Below are 21,002 nucleotides of genomic sequence, written 5' to 3'. Positions count from 1 at the left end.
ATTTTATTTGTTCTAATTTGGGAAGCTTTGACTTGCTATTTATGTCAGGAATGTACAGGTATTTGGTCTAGCTCTCAGGCAAGAGGTTCAGACACAAATTCAAAAAATGAATAAAACAAAGGAAATCTGTCCTCTTTCAAAGTTATAAGCACTTGTTAATGTCACTATAGTTTTACAGATCTTTCTTACACTTGGAATTAGCCTACACAAAATACAAATCCTGTGAGCCTAAACCAAGTGTCTGGATCTTATACTAACATTTCCCTACCCAGAGTACTCATCTTCCAATTTCTAATCATTTTGAGCCAGATCTCAAGTAGATTTGCTTTCAAAATTATACACAAAATGCATCATACACCCTTCCTGAATGTGAAGTGGACAGTTAATAGATAGTTACACTGAATTCCTTTAAATGTCGACTTTACAGCTGTCAAGCCACTCCACTTCATAGACAGCCAAGCATTAGCTTCAGTGAACCTGCAACGTCCATGAAATACATACACTTCTCTCTCCTGTTTTTTCATTCTTTGTTAAATAAATTAGTTACAGTATCAAAAGATCTGTGGGCCAGCTCTTATGCTTTCATAGCATACCAGACATTGAAACAAACACTGCTAACTGGTTAGTTTTGGTTTTGCAGACAAAATATTGGAACAAAACCCATTCTTTTAATCTATCATTTTCTTCAAACAATCCTAAAATGTCCTGAGAATGCAGAATTCCAACGATTTTAATGGAAGTGACAGAATGGTATCACTCAAGAGCAAGCTCATCCATCCATCTGCTGAAAACTGAACGAGTCTCTCGATACTTTCAGAAACAACAGGTGTCTTTTATAACACATTTTAAACAGCACAAATAAAAAATGTTTACTAACAGGTTCTCAGTTTTGTATTCAGGTTTTCTTTGCACAACTGCATAGATCAGAGCATATATTCAAGATTTAAAGATTCAATGGCAACTGAAAAAAAGGTAGAGAATGAAGTCCACCATGCAGGTCAGTTTAACAGGTTATCATAAGCCTTTACAAAAGATTCAAGATGTACTTATCCACCTTTCCACTAAACAGTAACACTGTATCACACGTTTATTCTGACAAGAAATTGTTTAGATGCATGTATTGAGTGAACACATAACCAGGGTGTGTTTTAAGACCAGACAACACAGTCAGTTAGTTCAAGCAGTATTGATGACACCTTTTATTACAAAATGAAGTATGAATGTTTAGGCCACAGAAGCCTACACACAATATAGTAACCTGGCTAACATAATGCAGTACAGTTTATTTTACTGGAAGTTCATAAAATCCTTGTCTTATTAAAACAAACAAACACACAAAAAAAACCCCACACAGAACCCATTAAAATTTCAAAAAGGACTGGGGGCAGGAGGAGATGGAGCTCCTATCACAAGCAAGAAATTATCTGCGTTAAAAATGGCCCTAACACTCCGCATCTAAAATACAAATTACCAAGAACAGGTTACCAAAGAGCCAGAAGCTTCAAAAAACCAACACACTCACATCTCTGATCTAGCCATTTTTGGCAGCCAGAGTTGAAACAGAACAAAGCTAGATAGCTGCAAAGCTCAACAAGTTGAATGATATGGACTAGAAAGAGAATTAAAAAAAGCAATGGCACAAAATCCTTACAAAAAATTCCACAACTACAATTCCTTTTGTTTTACAACAGTGTGGTAAGAACCTCAGACAACCACAGATCCTCCAGGCCAGCATACTGAAGGAAAAAAAAGAAAAAAGTATTCTATGTCTTTGTCATGTCCCTGTCCCCAGCAGGCCCCAAGTACTAATGCGGAACCACAATGTTCACTTACATAGCCAATTTGCAACCCTGAACTTCGAGTAGGAATCACAGCCTAAAACTTTATAGGCTAGTCCTAAATGAGCAGACTCTCCCATCCCTCTGGCCTGACTCCCTTCTACTTCCTTATTACACCAGCAATACCCTTCTTCTCCCTTTAGAGCCTCTGTCTCTCCTGAAATTCATTTTCCCTATGCCTTCTATCTTCTCAGCCATCTAGTAGCATTAAGTAAAAGCACATTTTATATTTCAGTCATCCTAATTGCATTAGACTCAATGTTTTAAAATTACTTAGGAACAGGCCTGATACTAAACACATACAAACATAACTTACGAGTGCTATCTTTAAAAGCGTGTGCCTATTCTTACGTTTTTTTCATATTTTCTCAATAGTTGTATTCTTTAATTTTTATTCTTTAATCAGAGTTGAAGAAGCAAAATAGTACTGAACCAAGACTCCCAAATAATTTAGTCATCCTGTCTTAGAAAAAATAAACTTGTCTTACATATATACACTGGAAATAGGAGTATATTAGAAATACACTTTCATTCCTTCTAAGCAGCTGACTTCTTTGAAACTGTATGCTGGAGATTGTGGGGCTAATCACACTTAGTAGGACAAATATGTCTTGGAATTCCATTAAAGTTAATTTTGTAGAGGTGAATTTGGTAAATATACAAACAATTTTATCTTGCTTTTTCATGAAGACAAGGATTGCTTTAGGATACTGTTCAACTACATAACAATAACAATCGATGTTAATTTAGATAAGCTAGGTATCTAACAGTTTACAAATATGTCCCGGAATGTTTTCTATTAGGTTATTATTCATATGTTATGAAACACTATAATCTCCTAAGGATTTCAGTCTAAGTTAGGTCTGGCTATGAACCAGCAAAAGAAGCTCAGAATAACTATAATTAATATCTTCTCATTTTATTCCATCGAACTGTTTCCACATGTTACTACAGGGAAAATATTCTTTTACACGGATCAAACTACTTGCCATGAAGGGCATCCACAGCCATCCACAGTGTGAAAAAATACAGAAATAAACACAGGATCTGTGATACATGAAACAGGTAGAAACATGTATTTCTATTCAGACATCTGCACTCAAGCTAATTGCATCTATAGTAATCAACATGCTTCAGCCACCCTCAGTAATTACCATTTAAGTTAGAAGGAACTGTCTCTCCTGAAAGATTTCTTATTTCAAATTCATCAAACAAGCTTCAAAGCAAAATTTAAAAACTTAATTATAAGATTAAAATACTTCATGTATTTAAGAGGATATTCTTGTCAAATCTTTTATATTGTAAATGTGAAGGGGAGAATATCTAATAAAACAAAGTCATGTAACTATCTTTGTAAAATCAAGCAACAAGAGAATTTTTTCCTATGCACATTCAAGGTATCACATTGAAATATCATATCTTTATATATATATATATACATATATTTCTTTTTTTCTTTTCTGCATTTTGTATCCAGCTGTTGTCTAGGGCTACATTTTATCTTCTCTATAAACAAAAGTTGTAATCTATTAGAAGCTTTATGATTCTGCTGCCGAGATGGAAGACTTGAAGTATTTCCTCCTCCAACCTACAGAAATCCTGGAAAAACAATTCTATTTGGATGCAAAAGATTTGGGCATAGACAAAGTAAAGACACAAACTACAAGCTACCACTCCTGTACAGAAGGTACAGCTGATAACTACAATTTGGCTAAAAGTGCAAAGTTTTCTGAACTTAGGTATGAAGACATATCCAAGCCCAAACTACCAGACTTCCAAACTGAACTGATTCAAGCCTGCACATAGTCCATGGCGTTCCTAACCTCATTCTGCAGCCCAAACCCACCTCCTCGCTGTGCAGCAAGGCAGCAGTCTGGACGCATGGGTTCAACTCAACCCTGCCATCACCTCTCCCCGTAACTCCTGCTAACATCGTGTCCAAAAGACCCCCCAAATCAACACCTCAGCTGCACGCTTCTCTAAGGAGCAGACATGGCACACAGTCAGGACTACAGGACAAGCAGGATGACTCAGTACTCTCATTACCATGCAGTAACACAAGTCTGAGTCCAGAGCACATCACACTTTCACCCACACTCACACCCAGACTCTACCATGCAGCACAGACACCCTTTGTGTGGCTGTGCTGTGGTGGGGACAGGATTCCTCCTACCTATTTCCTCTACCAATAAACAAATACAATCTGCAACCTGGGCTGTGTATTCATTGGAGATTAAGGGTGAAGAAAAAAAGGTTCCCTGCTTTATGCTAGGTATTTTCCTTTAAAAAAAATAAAAATAATAATTCTTAAATTACCTTATTTTTATTTTTGTTGGGGAAAAAAAAAAAATCAAAATTCATAGTCATTATGGGCACGTCATCTTTGATTCTCATTAGACAGGCACCCACCTAAATTTTTCCTATGTAGGCAGTATCACCAACCAGTCCAATTCCAGCTTTCTTGACATTTTTGTACTGGCAGCTTTTAATTGCCTAAGGACAGCGCTTGTTGAAATGTTAAACGAGCCTGGCGTAACACAGATTTCAAACCTAAGCTTCATCCAGACAAAAAGAAGGTTAATTATAACAGATGTAAGGAGTTTTAAACACTAAGAAAAAAGGCTTGTATGCTGAACTTCGCCTAATTTCCTTAAAGTCTGTTTACCCAGCTGGCTAGGAGCAAGTCGAACCCACTAAAATTGGGCACATGTTAATCTTAAACCAACACCAGGAAGGAAGAAGTTATAATTGTGTTTATTCCTAGCTGCAAAAGAGGGGATGTTTAATCAGAAATTTAATATATGCTTTGATCCAATGTTAATGAGCTGACACTACGTTGTACATGGAACTGACTTCAAAGACACACTATGCCTTAAACAAATGTAATGTATATTTATGACACTGTTTAAGAAAAAGAAAACATTTCTTCTAATGAGGTCACCTTTATCAGAACATACTATCTGAGTAACTGGGGATAGTACGTGTACATTGAGACATGTTAGAGCTCCAATTAGCTATAGCAAACTAAAGAAGATTACTGATAACAGGAACTGGTGCTCAAAAATTAAGACTGCACGTGTTCTTTTTTACTTTACATAATTTCAGTTCTTTTGTATTTAAAGCATTTACCTCCAGAGTGTCAGTAAATAGTGCATTGATCTTACTGACAGCATGCAAAATTCTAAATGTTATCATATAGTAATAGTAAGATTTCTCGGAGAAAAATCAAAAAGTTTCCCGTCAAAAAGACACGACAATAAGAATATGCAACTGAAAACATATATACGAGGTGGAGGATGAAAGCAGAACTAGGCATATCACAGGCTGTGGTTTTTCAACACACAGCACTGAAAACAAGCTCAGTAACATACTGAAAGTGGAAAAGAAACAAAACTGAGAACATATACATGCACTTACAAAAAGCAGAGAGCGGTACTACAAACTAAGATACTATTAATTTATGTGAACGTTTCATATTAAAATTGGGGCTTTTTTAAAAAAAAAGCAGATTAAAAATAAGTCTTAGGAATATGTCATTTATGCTGCTATAGTATTAATACTGCCATGTATCAGATGAACTATTTTTAATACAATAAGGAATAAAATTACAAAAGTTAGCAGGATTAAAACAATAAATACATTTTTAATGGTGTCATACAAGTTATATAGCATTTCTTCTAGTGCATTCCTTATTTGTGCATTCCATGTGAGAAATTCAAGAATGGTCACAGAAGTTTATATTTTCCATAAATACAATAGTACTGCATATTCAATAAAATACATTTTGTCATATCATTAGCAAAATAAAGTCTTATTACCTCAGTCAACATATTCAGCTTATTTTTGTCACAGTAATAATTGGTAATATTTAACAACATGTTCTCATTCATTAAGGTTTTCTTCTCTTCTTGATGGATTTTTTAAAGTACTTCAAAGTTTGTATAAAGTTTACATAATGCTACCAAAGATCCATACCAAGTACATGATTCAGACCACACATAGCATCCCCCACCTAAAGAGGAGCACATGCTGGTATAGCACTTCAAGACTTTCTTAGGATGTATTTAATCTTTCCAGTTGTCAGAAATAGTTGTATAAGTTGTATACTATACACAACTATGATGGACTCCATAACATGTAAAATTCAATCTAAGCAATTTATACATTCCAAAGGAAAACATGTGGCTACTATGCTACCAATAGTTCTCAATACTTTTAGAAATATTTTAAAGTTTACTTACAACTTTAAATTTTGGCATTCATTCAACATAAGATGACAATAAGATGAGCTACCAGCACTTCCTTTTTTAACTTGTGCTGTACTGAAAACCTAGATAGCAAAAATTATACACAATATTTTCTATAAAAATTAATCACAAACCCAATAATTTTTGCCTCTAAAATTAAAAATAATATTTATTTTACTCTGCATAACATTATCTTGCATTAACAAGTAACAAAACACATCTTACAGTCAGCAAGCTGTCTTTCAGACCCTAATTACTGATTTAGATTGCAACAAGCTGTCAGTCAGAGTGCACTGTACCACAAAGAATTTTGCATGTTACAGTGAGTCAATATAAAGAGTTAACATTTGCACTCAGCAGAGAAGAAATCTTGAAGCTACAGCCATAAGAGTTACAATTACAGTTAAGAAATTATGTTTTCCCTCCAGAAAGTCTACATTACAAAATCAGCAATCCCATCATGTGACAGCTACTGATCTACTGCACATCACTGAACGCATGGTTTGCATCATATTATGAAGACAGAAGAAAAGAAATCTTGAGGTGTTGTAGGAGGACTCTTGCACAATTTGATCAACCAAATGCAAAACTGCAATGTTTAATTAATAACTCTTTCTCACACACACAGTCCTGAGCAACCAAAACCACGGGCGCTAGCATTTGTGGTCACACAGTTCCCGCAGCAACTCTGTGCCTGCTTATCAAATGTCTTTCCCTTCTGAATTTGCTCTTCTGCTTCTCTCTGAACCGCTTGTGTCCTCTTCTTGCATGAAACCTTGCACCCAAGCTTCTTGCTCTTACAGCCCATTAAATTCAAAATTTCAAGTCACCTCTTTATACAAGTTTCAATTTAAGACCCTTTCTCTTATCAAGGGACTTGTAAAATGGATCATTATACCTTAGTATGCGAGTTAGGCTCAAGTAGTGACTTGAATACATGTATGTATGAATTCGATACCTCATGAATTCTCTTCTACATGTTCCAATGCTCCTCAAGGCAGTTTTAGTTCTGTCTGTACCACAACCCACTTATCTCCTTGGAAGCAGAACGATAAGCACAGAACCAGTCCAGCAAACTATTACAGCACATGAAACAGGCCAGGTTGGCTTTCAGAAGCTTCACCCAACTTGCAGGGCTGGTGTCATCCTTGCCACAACCACTCGGATCACAAACTCAGCCAAAATGCAGCTGGGGGCATTTCTGGATGAAATCTCAGATTTCTTTTCAGTGCAGTATTTTCTGAAAAAGGCAAAAACTCAGGGAGGTGTGCATGCCTAATCTTTAGCCAGCAAGATATGGCTAAGAATCTCTTACAGATCTTGCCAAGTAGAAGTGGCAATGATCCAAGGTCCTTATTCAGCCCCTCACACATGCTGGACAAGCTGAGATTTCCCTTATTTTAAGAACTACTCTGTACTCCTTTGATCTACTGCAGGAAGAAGAAATCTGAGTGATTAAATAGACACAATTTGCTAAAGGCTGCTTCATTTTCCAAAGTCATACTGTTTTCACAGATGAAGATTTTAATTAGACTCAAATCAACAGCAGTGTCATGTGCAGTTTTGCTAAATTTAAAGGAGGTACATTTTATAGACATTACATAAAAATTACCTCAGCAACTACTTAAGCATAAGAAGCTGTGCTCAAAACTTATTTCCAGGATAACCTCATCCTACGTAAAAATAAAAAAAAAAAAGAGAAGGAAAAAAGAAAAGGTAAAAATTACTCTATGTGTAGACTCCCAGAAGCTAAAAAATGTGGGTTAAGTCACCTCTTTTAAAAAGGATTAAATACTAGGCACAGCTGGCTGTTCATACAACACACAAATACCACAAAGAAGAAAGGAACATTATAATTTAAGTTTCTGTCTATGAATGCAATGAATCATCTAAATCACTTAAATTGAGACTGGGAAATCACAAGAGTTGTGTCCCCCCCTTACCAGTGCTCGCCCACCACCAAAGACTACATCTTGCTAGGACAAAGACTTCAAGCATTTGCTGACAATACATTAGTACTCCATTCGACACAGAAAACAATTAGCAACTTAGTTGAGAAGGTTATAACTTTCTATGGGACCAATAATGCCATGAGCTATGGAAACATCAGTATGTTTCCTATAACTACCCATTACTACAGAGCTGAAAAAGGAATAATGCATTGTATAACTATTTTCTATGCACCAGCAAAACCACACTCGATTTCTTCACACATCCAGAAGAGTTACAGGACTACTGAACAGACTCTGATCTTCACAATAATTTAGGTCTTCAGATGTTGTTTTCTTCTAAAATTGTTATGCAACACCCCTACAATAAATTAATACGTATTTTTACATTGACATAAGTCAGAGTCTCCTAAACTACAGAACTCATTCCATCAGTGGAATAAAAATCATGTCAAGATGGTAATATGTCATCAGTTCTTGATTCTGCTTTTGCACAAGCATCTGACAGGACAACGGGAGCCCCTCGAACTATCAAGCATACAATGAAAGCAGAACCCCCAAGAACACAGCCACAGGATAACTTCAGATGACCCAGTGTATAAATATGAATAAAAATGGTCTGTTACTGATGCAACCTTTACTGCTGGTTAAAATGAGTTTTTAACTGCAACAAAGAGGACCAAGATCATGTGTGAAATATTCCATATATAGAAAAAACAGAGGAGATAAGAGAACATAAATAGGTAATTGCTTCTAAGATAAAAAGAACAAAGGATGGACAGAGCAATCAGAACTGCTCCAGCACGGCCTTCCCCATCCAGTTGTAACACACTAGATCATCTTATTTATCCACCCAGGTCCTCCCTCACCCTCAGCAGAGAAAAAGAGGTGGGTTTTGGTTTGCCACCAACCATATTTTTCTAATGCAACTCAACAATCATAATACATAAAGCATTTATTTTGCTGGCTAACTGGGTGAAAGAACAATGTGCGTATGGGTGCGTGTTTTCTGTGCACAGTAAGAGTGATAACCGCAGCACTGAGTAAACTCAACATCAGAAACAGACTGAGCATAATATGTAGTTCTTGCTGTGCATGGGTATTGACTGATTCGGGCTATGAAGATGATGAAGGGCCTAGAGCATCTTTCTTATGAGGAGAGACTGAGAGAGCTGGGTCTGTTCAGCCTGGAGAAGAGAAGGCTGAGAGGGGATCTCATCAATGTTTATAAATATCTCAAGGGCGGATGCCAAGAGGATGGGACCAGACTCCTTTCAGTGATGCCCAGCGATGGGATGAGGGGCAACAGGCACAGACTGAAGCATAGAAGGTTCCATCTGAATGTGAGGAAAAAATTCTTTACTTTGAGAGTGCCAGAGCACTGGAACAGGCTGCCCAGAGAGGTTGTGGAGTCTCCTTCTCTGGAGACATTCAAACCCACCTGGACACATTCCTGTGCGATCTGCTCTGGAAGAACCTGCTTCAGCAGGTGGGTTGGACTACATGATCTCCAGAGGTCCCTTCGAACCCCAACCATTCTGTGATTCATGGGAATAAGAGTCCCTGAGACTGAGTAGCACTGTACATCTGTATTGCTATGTATGCTGACAATTAAGTAATGGTGCTAGAAAACTTTCAGAAGCCAGCTTTTATAAATGCCATTTTGATTCTGTCTTTTCAAAGAAATAAACTATACTTTCAAATATAGTTTAACTACAGAAAAGGAGTCTCTGACTGTATGCACCTTTTTTTTTTTTTTAAACTCTCAATAGCAGAACTGACAAGTTCCCTCCCCCACCTTCCTGATTTCTTTTCTTGTAAGCATTTTTCTTTTTAGTTATGTTCTTTAAAATGTAATGTTGGCAACGAGATATTGCTAGAGGCTCTGGACTGTTGCCTTCTAAAGCTTCCACTTTTCCCAATTTTTACAAGCAATAAAGAATTTGTTTCTAGAAACATGTAATTTTAAATACAACATTACCCCAAAAACATACATGGAAGTTAATTGGTTACAAAGTAATATTTTCACATAATCAAGGGATTGTTTGGTGGATTTAAGGCATAATTTATTAGTTCTGGATAAGGTACACATTTTGATTCCTACAGGCAAATAACAAACTGATTAGTAAGTATAATAAAGCAGTTTATTTGTCTGACAATTGGCAGATAGAATTGCAATCACTTATTTGATCAATTGCCATTTTAAAGAACATTAAAGCTTCTCATAATTATGCTATCTATATGGTATGCAGATGAACAACAGTACGGCATTATCCCTATTACACTAGGGATTTAATATGATGTTTCTGCCAAGTTTTGTACCTTTCTACATAATGCAAAAGGAAGTAATTACTTTCTTTACTGAAAGATTGAAGAATTTACTCCCTTTTAGATATGCAAAGAATTTGACTATAGGAAGAACTAAAGATGATAGCTTCTTTCAATCTATTTTTCTGATATTCAAAACCACACATGTCAGTCTTGAGAAAGGGTCTTGGCTTTCCAGTCATTCAGTTCTTCAGAATTCTGTACTTGTCAAGCGAAAACAGCCACCTCTCTCTGGCAGGAAGCTTTTCCAATTTGTTACATAAAGTGAAGTTCTTCTCATGTTCCCTTAATCTAAATACTTCATCAGGTAATGTCAATAGCTAACAGCTTTCGGAGTCCACTTCTCTGATGGCCCAGCCTCACTGAGTTCACTTCATCTAAGGCAGCACATGAAGCCAACAGATACCACACACATTGAAGACAGACATTATACAATGGAAAAGACTATGACATGTATAAGATTACCTTTCTGAGATCAAATGATACTTCAGTGATTTAGGTAAGAAATATTTATCAGTCAGTAGTTCAGATGAACTAAAGTACACTGCCTTGAGAAGGTCAATGGAGAGTACCTCGATTTCCTACTGTTTTACTGAAAATGTCTTACACCAAATTAAAAAGAAAACCCGGAAAAACATATTACATTAAAATTACACAAGTTTCAAGAAAAAGTGAGCATTTTAAACTTAAGGTATATTATACCTCATTTGTCTTTAACATGCAAAGACACCTAAGCACAAACACATTCAGAAAACATTCTTATTTCAACTCAACAGCAGTACAATTTAACCCCATTCTTCTACTGCTGTCAAATAGTCTCACTTAAACAGATTTACAAAGGGGATCTATTTTAAAGTCTTTGGCAGAGAATCAATTCTGGAAAGCTATTTTGTGCTATATGAGAAAGGCCAAAAACGTTGTTAAAATTCTAATGGAATGTAAGTGTTAATTACTGGAAACTATGTTCTGTATCACTGAAAACAAAAGAGCACAGTTTCTATTTTATTGTCCTTTCTCATTAAGCCAATCTACAAAAGTACAGGCCTACAAGTAAAGAAGCCAAATATATATTTAGATTTTTAACATAATTTTCTGAGACCTTACATCATTTAATTTTCATAATAAATATTTTAACAAGTCGTATGTTCCCCTTCGACATTGAGATTTAAAATAAAGGTGGAGGAGCACTAAGGAAATACCACAGTTCATACTTTGGACTCTTTATTCCACTGTCAATGTTGCAAATCATTTGTCAATTAGCTTATCTTTCACCTCAATTCCTGAAAAACACATTCAGTGGTAATTTTCCTAGCTTTCTAACACCCAAACAATCTGCTGTCACTAATGACTTCTACCTCAAATCATCTCCTTGAAGAAGAGAAGCTTTCTACTGTCTTATTAATGGAGAACTGCAGTACAAGGTAAAGACAGCAAATTGTACAGACAAGCCTGTGACTAAGTGGTGATTTCTTATATCTCTCTCCTAGTCAGCCACTTTTTCCACCAGTTCCTCTTGTTGCTAGTGCATGCCATAAATAACTCTTAACTGTACTTCCATAATACTTCTTCCAACTCTTCCCCCTCACATATCACTCACTTTCTCAAAAATCTGTCTGGTTTCTAGGAATATTCCCAGTCCTCAAATGGAGAGATGAACAAGGAGAATCTCTAACCTATCGTTGGAGGCTTCTTACTTCCCCTTTTTCCCCAGAAGTCTGTTATGCTTACAGATTCTAGAAAAAATTACCCTTAATACACATAGCTCTCTTGCCATTTATTCAGGATTTGCATAAAAGTTTGAGATGAAAACACATGAAGTTTGCAAGTCAACCACTGCAGTGGTCTCTTAGGCTACTATTAATAATCACTAACTGAACTACTCTAGTATTAGGTTAGAATTCTGCATGGAAAAATAAGTAAACTATCTTTATGTAATTTAGCTTTCAACTAACAAATTGCTGGTTAATTCAATCTGTTACTGACAGTCTCTATGGTGATAATTATTCCCCACAGCAAATAATGCCTGTCACACTTAATGTCTCCCTCCCCCATCTGACCTCTCCACATAACAGGGATTCTCAATCTGTTCTGCTTACAAATTAGCATAATACAATTGCTATAAAAAACCTTATTTATCAATCATATAAAGAACGCTGCAGAGTTCCACTGCTATATAGTACATACCCCATGTTCTTTAGCAGCCATAACCACTTTTGAAAGAATATCTTCTTCAACAAATGGCCTCACAGCATCATGGATAATCACTACTTCTGGCTTCTGGAGCAGATGGTTGGAAAATTCATTCTCTGTAAATACTTTCAGTCCATTGAAAATTGACCGGTGACGAGTTACTCCACCTTTTACTATCGTAACTCTTTTGTGGCCGTATTTTTCAATGATAGACTTCATTGTTTCAATCTTTTCAGGAGACACCACCACAATAATGTCAGATATCCAACTTATCCTAGAAGAAATAGTACAAAAACAGAGAAAGTAGACATGAATGACTAAATAAAAGTACAGATCTCCATGAAACAAAGAAATTCATATCAAAAGAAATTCAAGATGGCTACAGAAAGCATATCTCAAAATACTCGAAGTCCATTTTTGTGTGTGTATAAGCACTCCACCCCTAAAGGGAGAGCTACATTAGAGGATCTCTATCAACACATGGACATCAACTGAAGTAACCGGAATTCCAGGAAGAGACTTGCTTCCAACAACCAGTTTGCAGAGAGAAGAGGTTAAAAAAAAAGCGCACCTTCTGATAACCCTTCCAAAAGCCTTCAAAACAGTCTCATTCCTAGCTTCAAACATAATTTTTAAATCCATCAGCTACACTTTGTTATTTTTGGCTTTCTCTAAATTCAGTCTCCAATAAACTGGTAAATCCTGAGACCTGGAGTGCTCCATGTTCTACTGTGCAGGTACATCGCATCCAAGCGAATAAGAGGATCGCAAAAAACTCTGAAACAAAGATCACTATCAAGACAGGCATGAGTAGTAATTGACAGATTGCTAATGAATCAAAATTGTGATACTTGAATATTGACAGAAAACATTAGACAGGTAGTTTGGAAAAAAAACAAAAACACAACACACAAAGGTTTCTGCTCTAGAAAGTCAGCAAAATGTAAAAACATAGCTATGCTAGGCAAACTTACAGTAATATGAAAAGAATATTTTTAGAGAACTCCAAGCTTGTACTGTTGGTATCAGCCTAGCTCTACAACAGGGGTGGTGTGGAGGGAGAATGACCCACAGCTCACAAGATTGAAACCAGCCATAACGGAAGTCAAGCTGAGGTCATACTTGTGTCAAAGGGCCTAGGAATACAAATTATAGTCACATGTGACATACTGTACTTGAAAATAACAGAAACGCTATAATTCAAATCCAGCTATTTCAGTGTCTTATGTCCTAAATTCTACGTGGAGTGCATTAAAAAGGATTTTTAATCGTTTTATTTCCTTTCTCTGTCTGCACAGATGACAGGAGGGTTTTCAGTATAACATACAATAAACTCATCAGATGAGGAATGATTACAAAACCAATTTACTATAATAAAACTCCTTGTGTAGCCTACAGATCCAAATATGAAGGGAAACTAATATGATATGTATATTCTCCTAACTAAAACTAGTAAAGCTATTGAAACTAATTTTGCAGACACAAGACAAAGGTAATAAATACTTTCAGTTGGAAAATTAAGAGTAAGAAATTTACAGTTCACAAAAAGACAGACTTAAGCTATTGGTTTCTGCAGTAACACATGAGAAGGCATCGCCTAGGATTTCTTACTCCAAAATGGAAGTTATCTGTGATACAAACCACTCCACTAGAACGATGTGAAACAACAGAGCATCTTCCACCTTCTATATGTTTTTGTAATTAATACAACTCCATGGTAAATTATTTCAATGCATGTTAAAATGACTATTAAAACTAAAATAAATTGAAGTGCTATTAGAATTCTTCAAAAGAGAAATTTGTCCTTATGTTCATTTTATTATTAACAAAGGCAGAAAAGAGAGCCAAACCAACATATTCTCAGCATTTTTTAAGTATTGAAGTTGTTCAAATGTAAAATCTGAAGTATTATGGTTTCAAGTTTCATTTCATCTTGTCACTCACCACACATTCAATGAAAGGTTTTCAAATCTCTCCAATGAGTCCTGGCATAGTCTTACGTTTAGCCACCAAGCTTAGCACCTCTGCAGGACTTCAACTCGGAACTAGGACAAACTAACTGGATTCATCTCAGTTCTTTTGAATATTGAGAGTCTGTGGCTTAAAAAGCAAAGTTCAAGAGCTATTTCACACTAAAAAAGAACTATGCACTTCTATTTGCAGATAGGCTATAGCCTTGCACAGTTCCCAGTAACAGTGGATAGTCTGCACATCCACCAGTGACTGTGTAAAAACACCGACATTTTCCATTCTGGAGACAAATGAAACAGATTATGAGCCAACTGGGTAGTACACAGCAGCTTCTGAGAAGAAGGGAAGAGAACAGAAGTATTGGCCAGGCTATGATAAAACTCTGCATGGGGCAGGGGTGGAATGGCTCAAGGCTTCCAGTGGTACCGAAAAGTGACAGGATGCGGTCACAGCTCCACCCTGTGTCTGGAAAAACACATTTATAAACTGGAGTATGTCCTCCTTAAACTCATTCTGGACTAATATTCTATAATTAGCACTGGGATTCAGAGATGCAACCTGTTCATATAGGAGTATAAAGACTGATTAGATACAAGAAGAGCTTTGGCTTTGAAGCCGAACATGACCCATCAGAACTGATTTCTAAAACTCATGAAAAGTACTAATTTTCTAAAGTATGCTACAAATTCTCACAAATGAGAACTGTGCAACACACAGGTGCTTACTCTTTTAAAGATCAGCTTATGGAAATGTTGCAAAGTGTTCTAATGAAGTAGAAAGATATCGTATACACTCAATCAGGCAGTAAATGGATCTTTTTTTCCTCTTTCAATTTGTCACAGCCTTTTCTTCAGAAAGATTTCATACTAAAATAATAAGCAGCTCAGGATTTGCTGAAAGGCAGTTTAAAAATAGAAAACACCTTTTCCATTTTATAACTGCAATATTAGATCAAGAAAACGCAAGCTTCAGAAAGAATCAGCACAAGCCATGAAAAACATCGGAATACTGTCCGCTGATGTACTTTAACAAGCACTAAATACAGAACTCCAGTGCTTCCATACAACATCTGCTGCAGTTCTAAATCAGGTCTGATCAAATAAAATAGAAGCAACAACTCCAGTTACAATCCCTTAACTTGGAAAGGCCTCACTAGAAGGAAAACAATGCAGCAGAAAAGGACTATGTGGTTTTTTTTTTCCTATGACTGTCCTTCTGGCCATCACCTACAGAGAGACAGACCAACCAGCTGCCTAGCAGAAAATAGTATTGTTTCATCCAATTTCAAACAACAGTATTTATATTAGCTAAGCTACAACTCAAAGTACAGGAGCTCATTAACTCAGCAACAGATTAAGCTACCACGTGACATCACAGACTGCAGAGGAAATTAAATAACCAGTGAGTTAAGCTCTGAGACTCCATCACCTAAATGGCTTATTCAGGTATAGATTTGACTGAGGTTTAATCTTCTGTTAGTTCACTCACATGGAAACCAGTGCTGAGCCTTCAATTTGACACACTGTTTAAATACTCACAGTTTCTTGCAACTCTTACCCAGACCAGTAACAACCCATCTAACAGGTAAGCTACTGGAATTGACAGTTTTATCAGCAAAACAAGGCCAGAACCAGGAGGGCACTGCTGAGACAGCTGTCTTTAGAGGTACAAGGTAAATCTTTATGTTACTCTTGCTGATCATGTTATTCAAGTGCTGAATGAGAAAAAAAACGTCAAGAACAAAACACATTTGCAGAATGCAAATTTCCTTTTGCTCCCTAATGGCTTTATGATAAGAAAAAAAAATATATGACTACATATGTATATTTTACATTACAAAAATTTAAGTCTGAAAAGTTTCACAGGTATATTAAGGAAGTTTTGAACATCTCATGTACAGAGGCCATCTTTTTTTTTCTGGAAAGAAAATGTTCCTTATTAGTTCGGCAAGATAACAAAGATATCTTAATAAAGTTGAAACAATCAGATTGTTTGCTATGATTATTATTAGCTCATAAGCAATTTTAACAATAAGCTAGAGATAACTGGACAAAATGAACTATCACAATGGATATATTTAACAAAACTGTAATTGCGTGACCTATAGAGCAAGTGAATGTGCACCAGCCAACAGGGACAAATACTTGGCAAATAAACTACACAAAACACTTTTGAAGAGGTGATTTTTGGAAGCTCCCCCAGGTAATTTTTTTTTTTATTATATCAGGTCACCTGTTTAAGAGATTACATTAGAGTAAGCAAAGTAAATAAAGCTGTCTGAAACCTTTACGGAAAATTTTTATTCTGTCAGTAAACATGTTAACTCTGCTTTCCTCTTTCATAACTTCTCACCATACTTTCAACAACTGGTGGAATATGAGCACAGCAAGAGTAGCAGCAGCTTATTTGTCCCAGAATTTTAATATATTTTAATATTATATTAATATTATTAAAATATTTGTCTGAATGTGCAGACAGACCTGAGATTCCTGCCTGTCTCAGAAAGCAAATTGGAAAGGTTCTATTCTAAGCAAACACACACCTCAATAAAAAAAAAAAAAAAAAAACCCAAACACCCTAACAAAAAACACAAACTACTAGTCCATATAGAAGTAAAAAAGGAATAATGCTATTCTAGTCCTGTTGAACTTGATGCAAAAGCCTTGCACAGTTCAACAAAAGTAAAAACAAACCCAATGGGGAAAAGAGAGATTTAACTTCTCTAATACACTTTAATTTTATCCCCGAGGTAGGACCTGACCTTCCTATCAGCACCACTGTACTAGCAATAAAAAAAACAATCATTTCTCCTCACCCCATTGCTTTTTCACCTTTTCTTCCTAAGGACATAATCTTTGATTATTATTGGCAGGCCAACATTCCACATACTGTCATCCCATGCAACAGGATGTGCTGCTTATTCATTCGTGTCTGCTCTTGTCTGCCAATTTTTCCACATCAATATTTAAGATTCTCACTACTTTCAGCTGAACAGTGTAAAAACCTTTTCTCCTGATTTTTTAAAAAGCACATGCGAACCAGCTGCAAATTCTCAATTTGCTCACATATTTCCATCTATATGTTGTCGCATTTTTTCCAGATTAAAAAAGGCATAAAGTTACAGGCTAATGAGTCAATGATTCATTCAATTACAGCAGGTAAACTATAGACTTTGGAAGATAGTATCAAACTAAACACAGAAAATCCACCACTTCTGGGTGACAGGTAATGTGACAAACTGCATTTCCTCAATACTACATTTTCATGCATACATTGGCACAAAGTAAGAACAAGGTACCTCCTTTGCAGTTTCAGAGATCAAAGTAAAAGTGTGGAGATGAAAATTAAAGCCATTCCAAGCTTTAGAGTACATCTGTTCCCAACTCCCCATACACACAGACACTCCAGTACGGAGATGGCAGAAATCCCTGCCTGTGACAGCACTGGCACCAGTTATTACAATCCTAAAGTTAAGCAGAAGTACTAGGTTGTTACTTGCACAATCAACTTGTGATCACGTGCCTGGTTGGCCTGAACAATTAGAATTCAACCTTCTAATTTTGTGCAGCTTTAAGACATAAATATAATATTATTGCCTAAAGAACTGTCATTTTCCTGAAGCTCACTGGCAGCAAAAACTAAAGAAGGGGGTTTTTTTAACAAATAACATTTTATTTTCCTATGAATATCATTTCCGCCCCAAATCTCACTCTGTTCTCTTTTCCAGGTCTCCAACACACTGAGGATATTACTCTTCACTGTAGATTCCCATGACATTTTGGCAGAAGCTACAGCTGTGACAAGCTTTGGACTGGAGCTTTTACTTACTGATGTGTTTAGCTTTGTGACTGACTGCTGTTGAAAATTAAATAAAGAAAACAAGCAATATTTCTTTCATAAAGCAACAAGTGACCCGAGGGAAGCCTCTCTGGGTGGGCATGGAAAAAGAGCCCCAATTTTGGTGTTCTACAAGTTTCCATGAGTTAAGAACTTTGGGAGATGTTGGCAGTTCCATTTCTTTTCACCACCCTCCACTCATCCCCATTTATTCTCTCTAAAATCTAAAGGCTTGTTTCTTTACAAGTTACTGCAAAACATCCAGAGTGCAGCTGACGCTCCACTCCTAACTGCAGTGTTTCAAGTGACACTAGATACAAGACTTACATTATGTTAACATTTGACAATAATATATTAACTGTCAGTCACATGCCTAGAACTCAACAGCCTTATGAAAAGGAAAAACCTGACTGCTAAGATATTCTATTACTTAAATTCTTTGCTGCAATGTAAACAAAGGTAAGTCACGCATGCAGCCTCACATTATGTAAGCTATCAGCTCTGGCCCAGCAACTGGGTCTTAAATCAAGCCAAGGGGCATTTGAGCTTCCTGCAGAGACCAAGAGTTCCACCACCACTGTATGGTGAGGGCATAAGAACAGTGTGGACTACTGAAGTTTTCTCACTCTGAAGAGTGGATCCTCTTTCTAGGCCTCTAGGCAACATCAAGACCATCTCCAAAGCCTATAAGATAATAGATCTTTTCCAGCCCTCTGAACTGTATCAAGACCCTCTCCAATGGCTACAGCAGGCACCTAGCTCAACAAACTAGCCGATGCTACAGAAATCCTTGAGCTTCAAGGCTGAGGGCCTTGAACAGATCTCCAGTAGCACTGGAAAGCAACACAGCTCCAAGGCACCAGCAGCACTGGGGAGCGAGAAGACCCCGTGGGTGGTGGTGCCAGAGCCAGGCTGGGACAGGGGGAGCACCCAGCCCTGCCCAGCACCTCTGCCCAGCGCCTCTCAAAGAATGTCAGGGATTGGAAGGGACCTCGAAAGATCACCTGGTCCAATCCCCCTGCTAGAGCAGGAACACCTACATGAGGTTACACAAGAACGTGTCCAGGCGGGTTCTGAACGTTCCTAGAGGAGACTCCACAACCTCCTTAGGCAGCCTGTTCCAGGGCTCTGTCACCCTCACTGTGGGGAACTTTCTTCTCCTATTTAAGTGGAACCTCCTGTATTGCAGCTTGCACCCATTGCCCCTTGTGCTATCACTGGTTGTCACCGAGAAGAGCCTGGCTCCATCCTCGTGATGCTCATCCCGAGTAAGGCTGCCCGGTCAGAGCTCGGAGCACTCCCGCCCTGTCAGTGCTCACACATGTGGACTGGGCGGGGAGAGCAGGTCCCGCTGACATGCAAAACCAAACACTCTGAAGGGCGGCGGCGCCGGGGACGCCCAGGGCCTGAACCAAGGGCGGCGGGCGGCCAGCGGCTTCCTAGGCTCGGCAAGAGCCGGCGGCCGGGCCCCAAGCGGCGGGAGGCCGCGACGGAGGGGAAGGCCCGCAGGGCGCGGACGGGTGCCGAGCGGCGCCTGCCTTGTTACCTCTCCATCGTCTGCACCGTGTAGCTGACGAGCGGCCTCCCTTGCACGGCGCAGAACTGCTTGGGGGTGGCGCCACCCAGGCGCTCCCCGCTCCCGCCCGCCGGCAGCACAACCGCCACCGGCGTGCCGGCGGGCCTGGCGTCGCCGGTCCCGCTGCTGGGCTCCATCTGCGCGGGGCGCTGCTCTGCTCCTCGCTCTCCCAGCGCCCCAGCAACACGAACGCAGCTGGGACAGCTCTACCGCCCGCGTGTTTTATTTGCCCGCGACGTCCGCAATCCAAAGAATCCAGCGCCCGCCCGCCCCCAGCGGGAACCAGGCCCTGCTCCTCGCCCACCCCGCGCTACACAAGGCCCCGCAGAGGCATGCGGGCCCGGGCGCGGCCGGACGGCCCCGCGGCATACGCCTTGACCTCGGAGGAGGCGGGAACGCCCCCCCGCCTGCGGCTCCCCGTCAGGGAAACAGAAGGCGCACAGTGCCACAAGTCGGGTACGGCAGCCATTGGCCCTTTAAGTGCCCGGCGCTGGGTTGTTCCCCACAGCGCATGCGCTCTCGGGCGGGGCTGCTCCACCTGCGGCGCGCGGGGGGGGTGCTGCCGGCCGGGGCGGTGTGGGTCGCCATGACCGTCCCTGGGAGCGGCGGGAGCAGACGCTTCTGCGTGGCCTGCCTGGCCTGGCCTGGCCTGGCCTGGCCTGGCCTGGCCTGGTCTGGTCGAGGAGGGCTGCTCTCTCTCAGGGAGGAAATAAAACACCTCGTATCTGCAGCCGAGGGGAAGGCGGGTCGAGAAAACGCGGCTCTGCGTCTGCATGCGAGCCCCGGCTGTCGGGGGACTGCTTCTCCACAGGCTGGCTGGGGACGCCAGCCAAAATCTGATGTGTGGCCTTCTCGTTCCTAGAAGGTAGAGGTTGAAATAGCAGCAGTCGATTCACAGAGAGAAGCTGGGGTGTTCCATCTTAGGGAGCTGCTGTAGGCCGTGGCTGAGACAGGTTGACCAGAAAACTCCCAGGGCTGGTACCCATTAGATGGCAGAGGAGACCAGTCTGGAGAGGAGGGGACTTGCTAAGCGGGACACCAGGCCACACATTTGTAATCACCAAAA

At 39.0% G+C, this 21,002-nt stretch overlaps 1 protein-coding gene across 1 annotated transcript in view; it reads right to left on the bottom strand.

Moving 5' to 3' along the window:
- Positions 1–20,073, bottom strand: part of CRPPA (CDP-L-ribitol pyrophosphorylase A) — a gene marked incomplete at both ends in the record, with an annotated part of 115,799 nt that extends 95,726 nt beyond the window's left edge. The window contains 2 exons of the mRNA XM_080339118.1: positions 12,547–12,826; positions 19,907–20,073. Coding sequence (XP_080195244.1) covers positions 12,547–12,826; positions 19,907–20,073 — 447 coding nt within the window. The remainder of the gene's footprint in view (positions 1–12,546; positions 12,827–19,906) is intronic.
- Positions 20,074–21,002: the final 929 nt, after the last annotated feature.

The sequence above is a fragment of the Nesoenas mayeri genome (assembly GCF_963082525.1).
Source record: "Nesoenas mayeri genome assembly, chromosome: 2".
In the NCBI taxonomy this organism is placed as follows: Eukaryota; Metazoa; Chordata; class Aves; order Columbiformes; family Columbidae; genus Nesoenas; species Nesoenas mayeri.
Note: the sequence above shows the minus strand (reverse complement) of the source record. Positions and strands in the feature narration are given on the sequence as shown.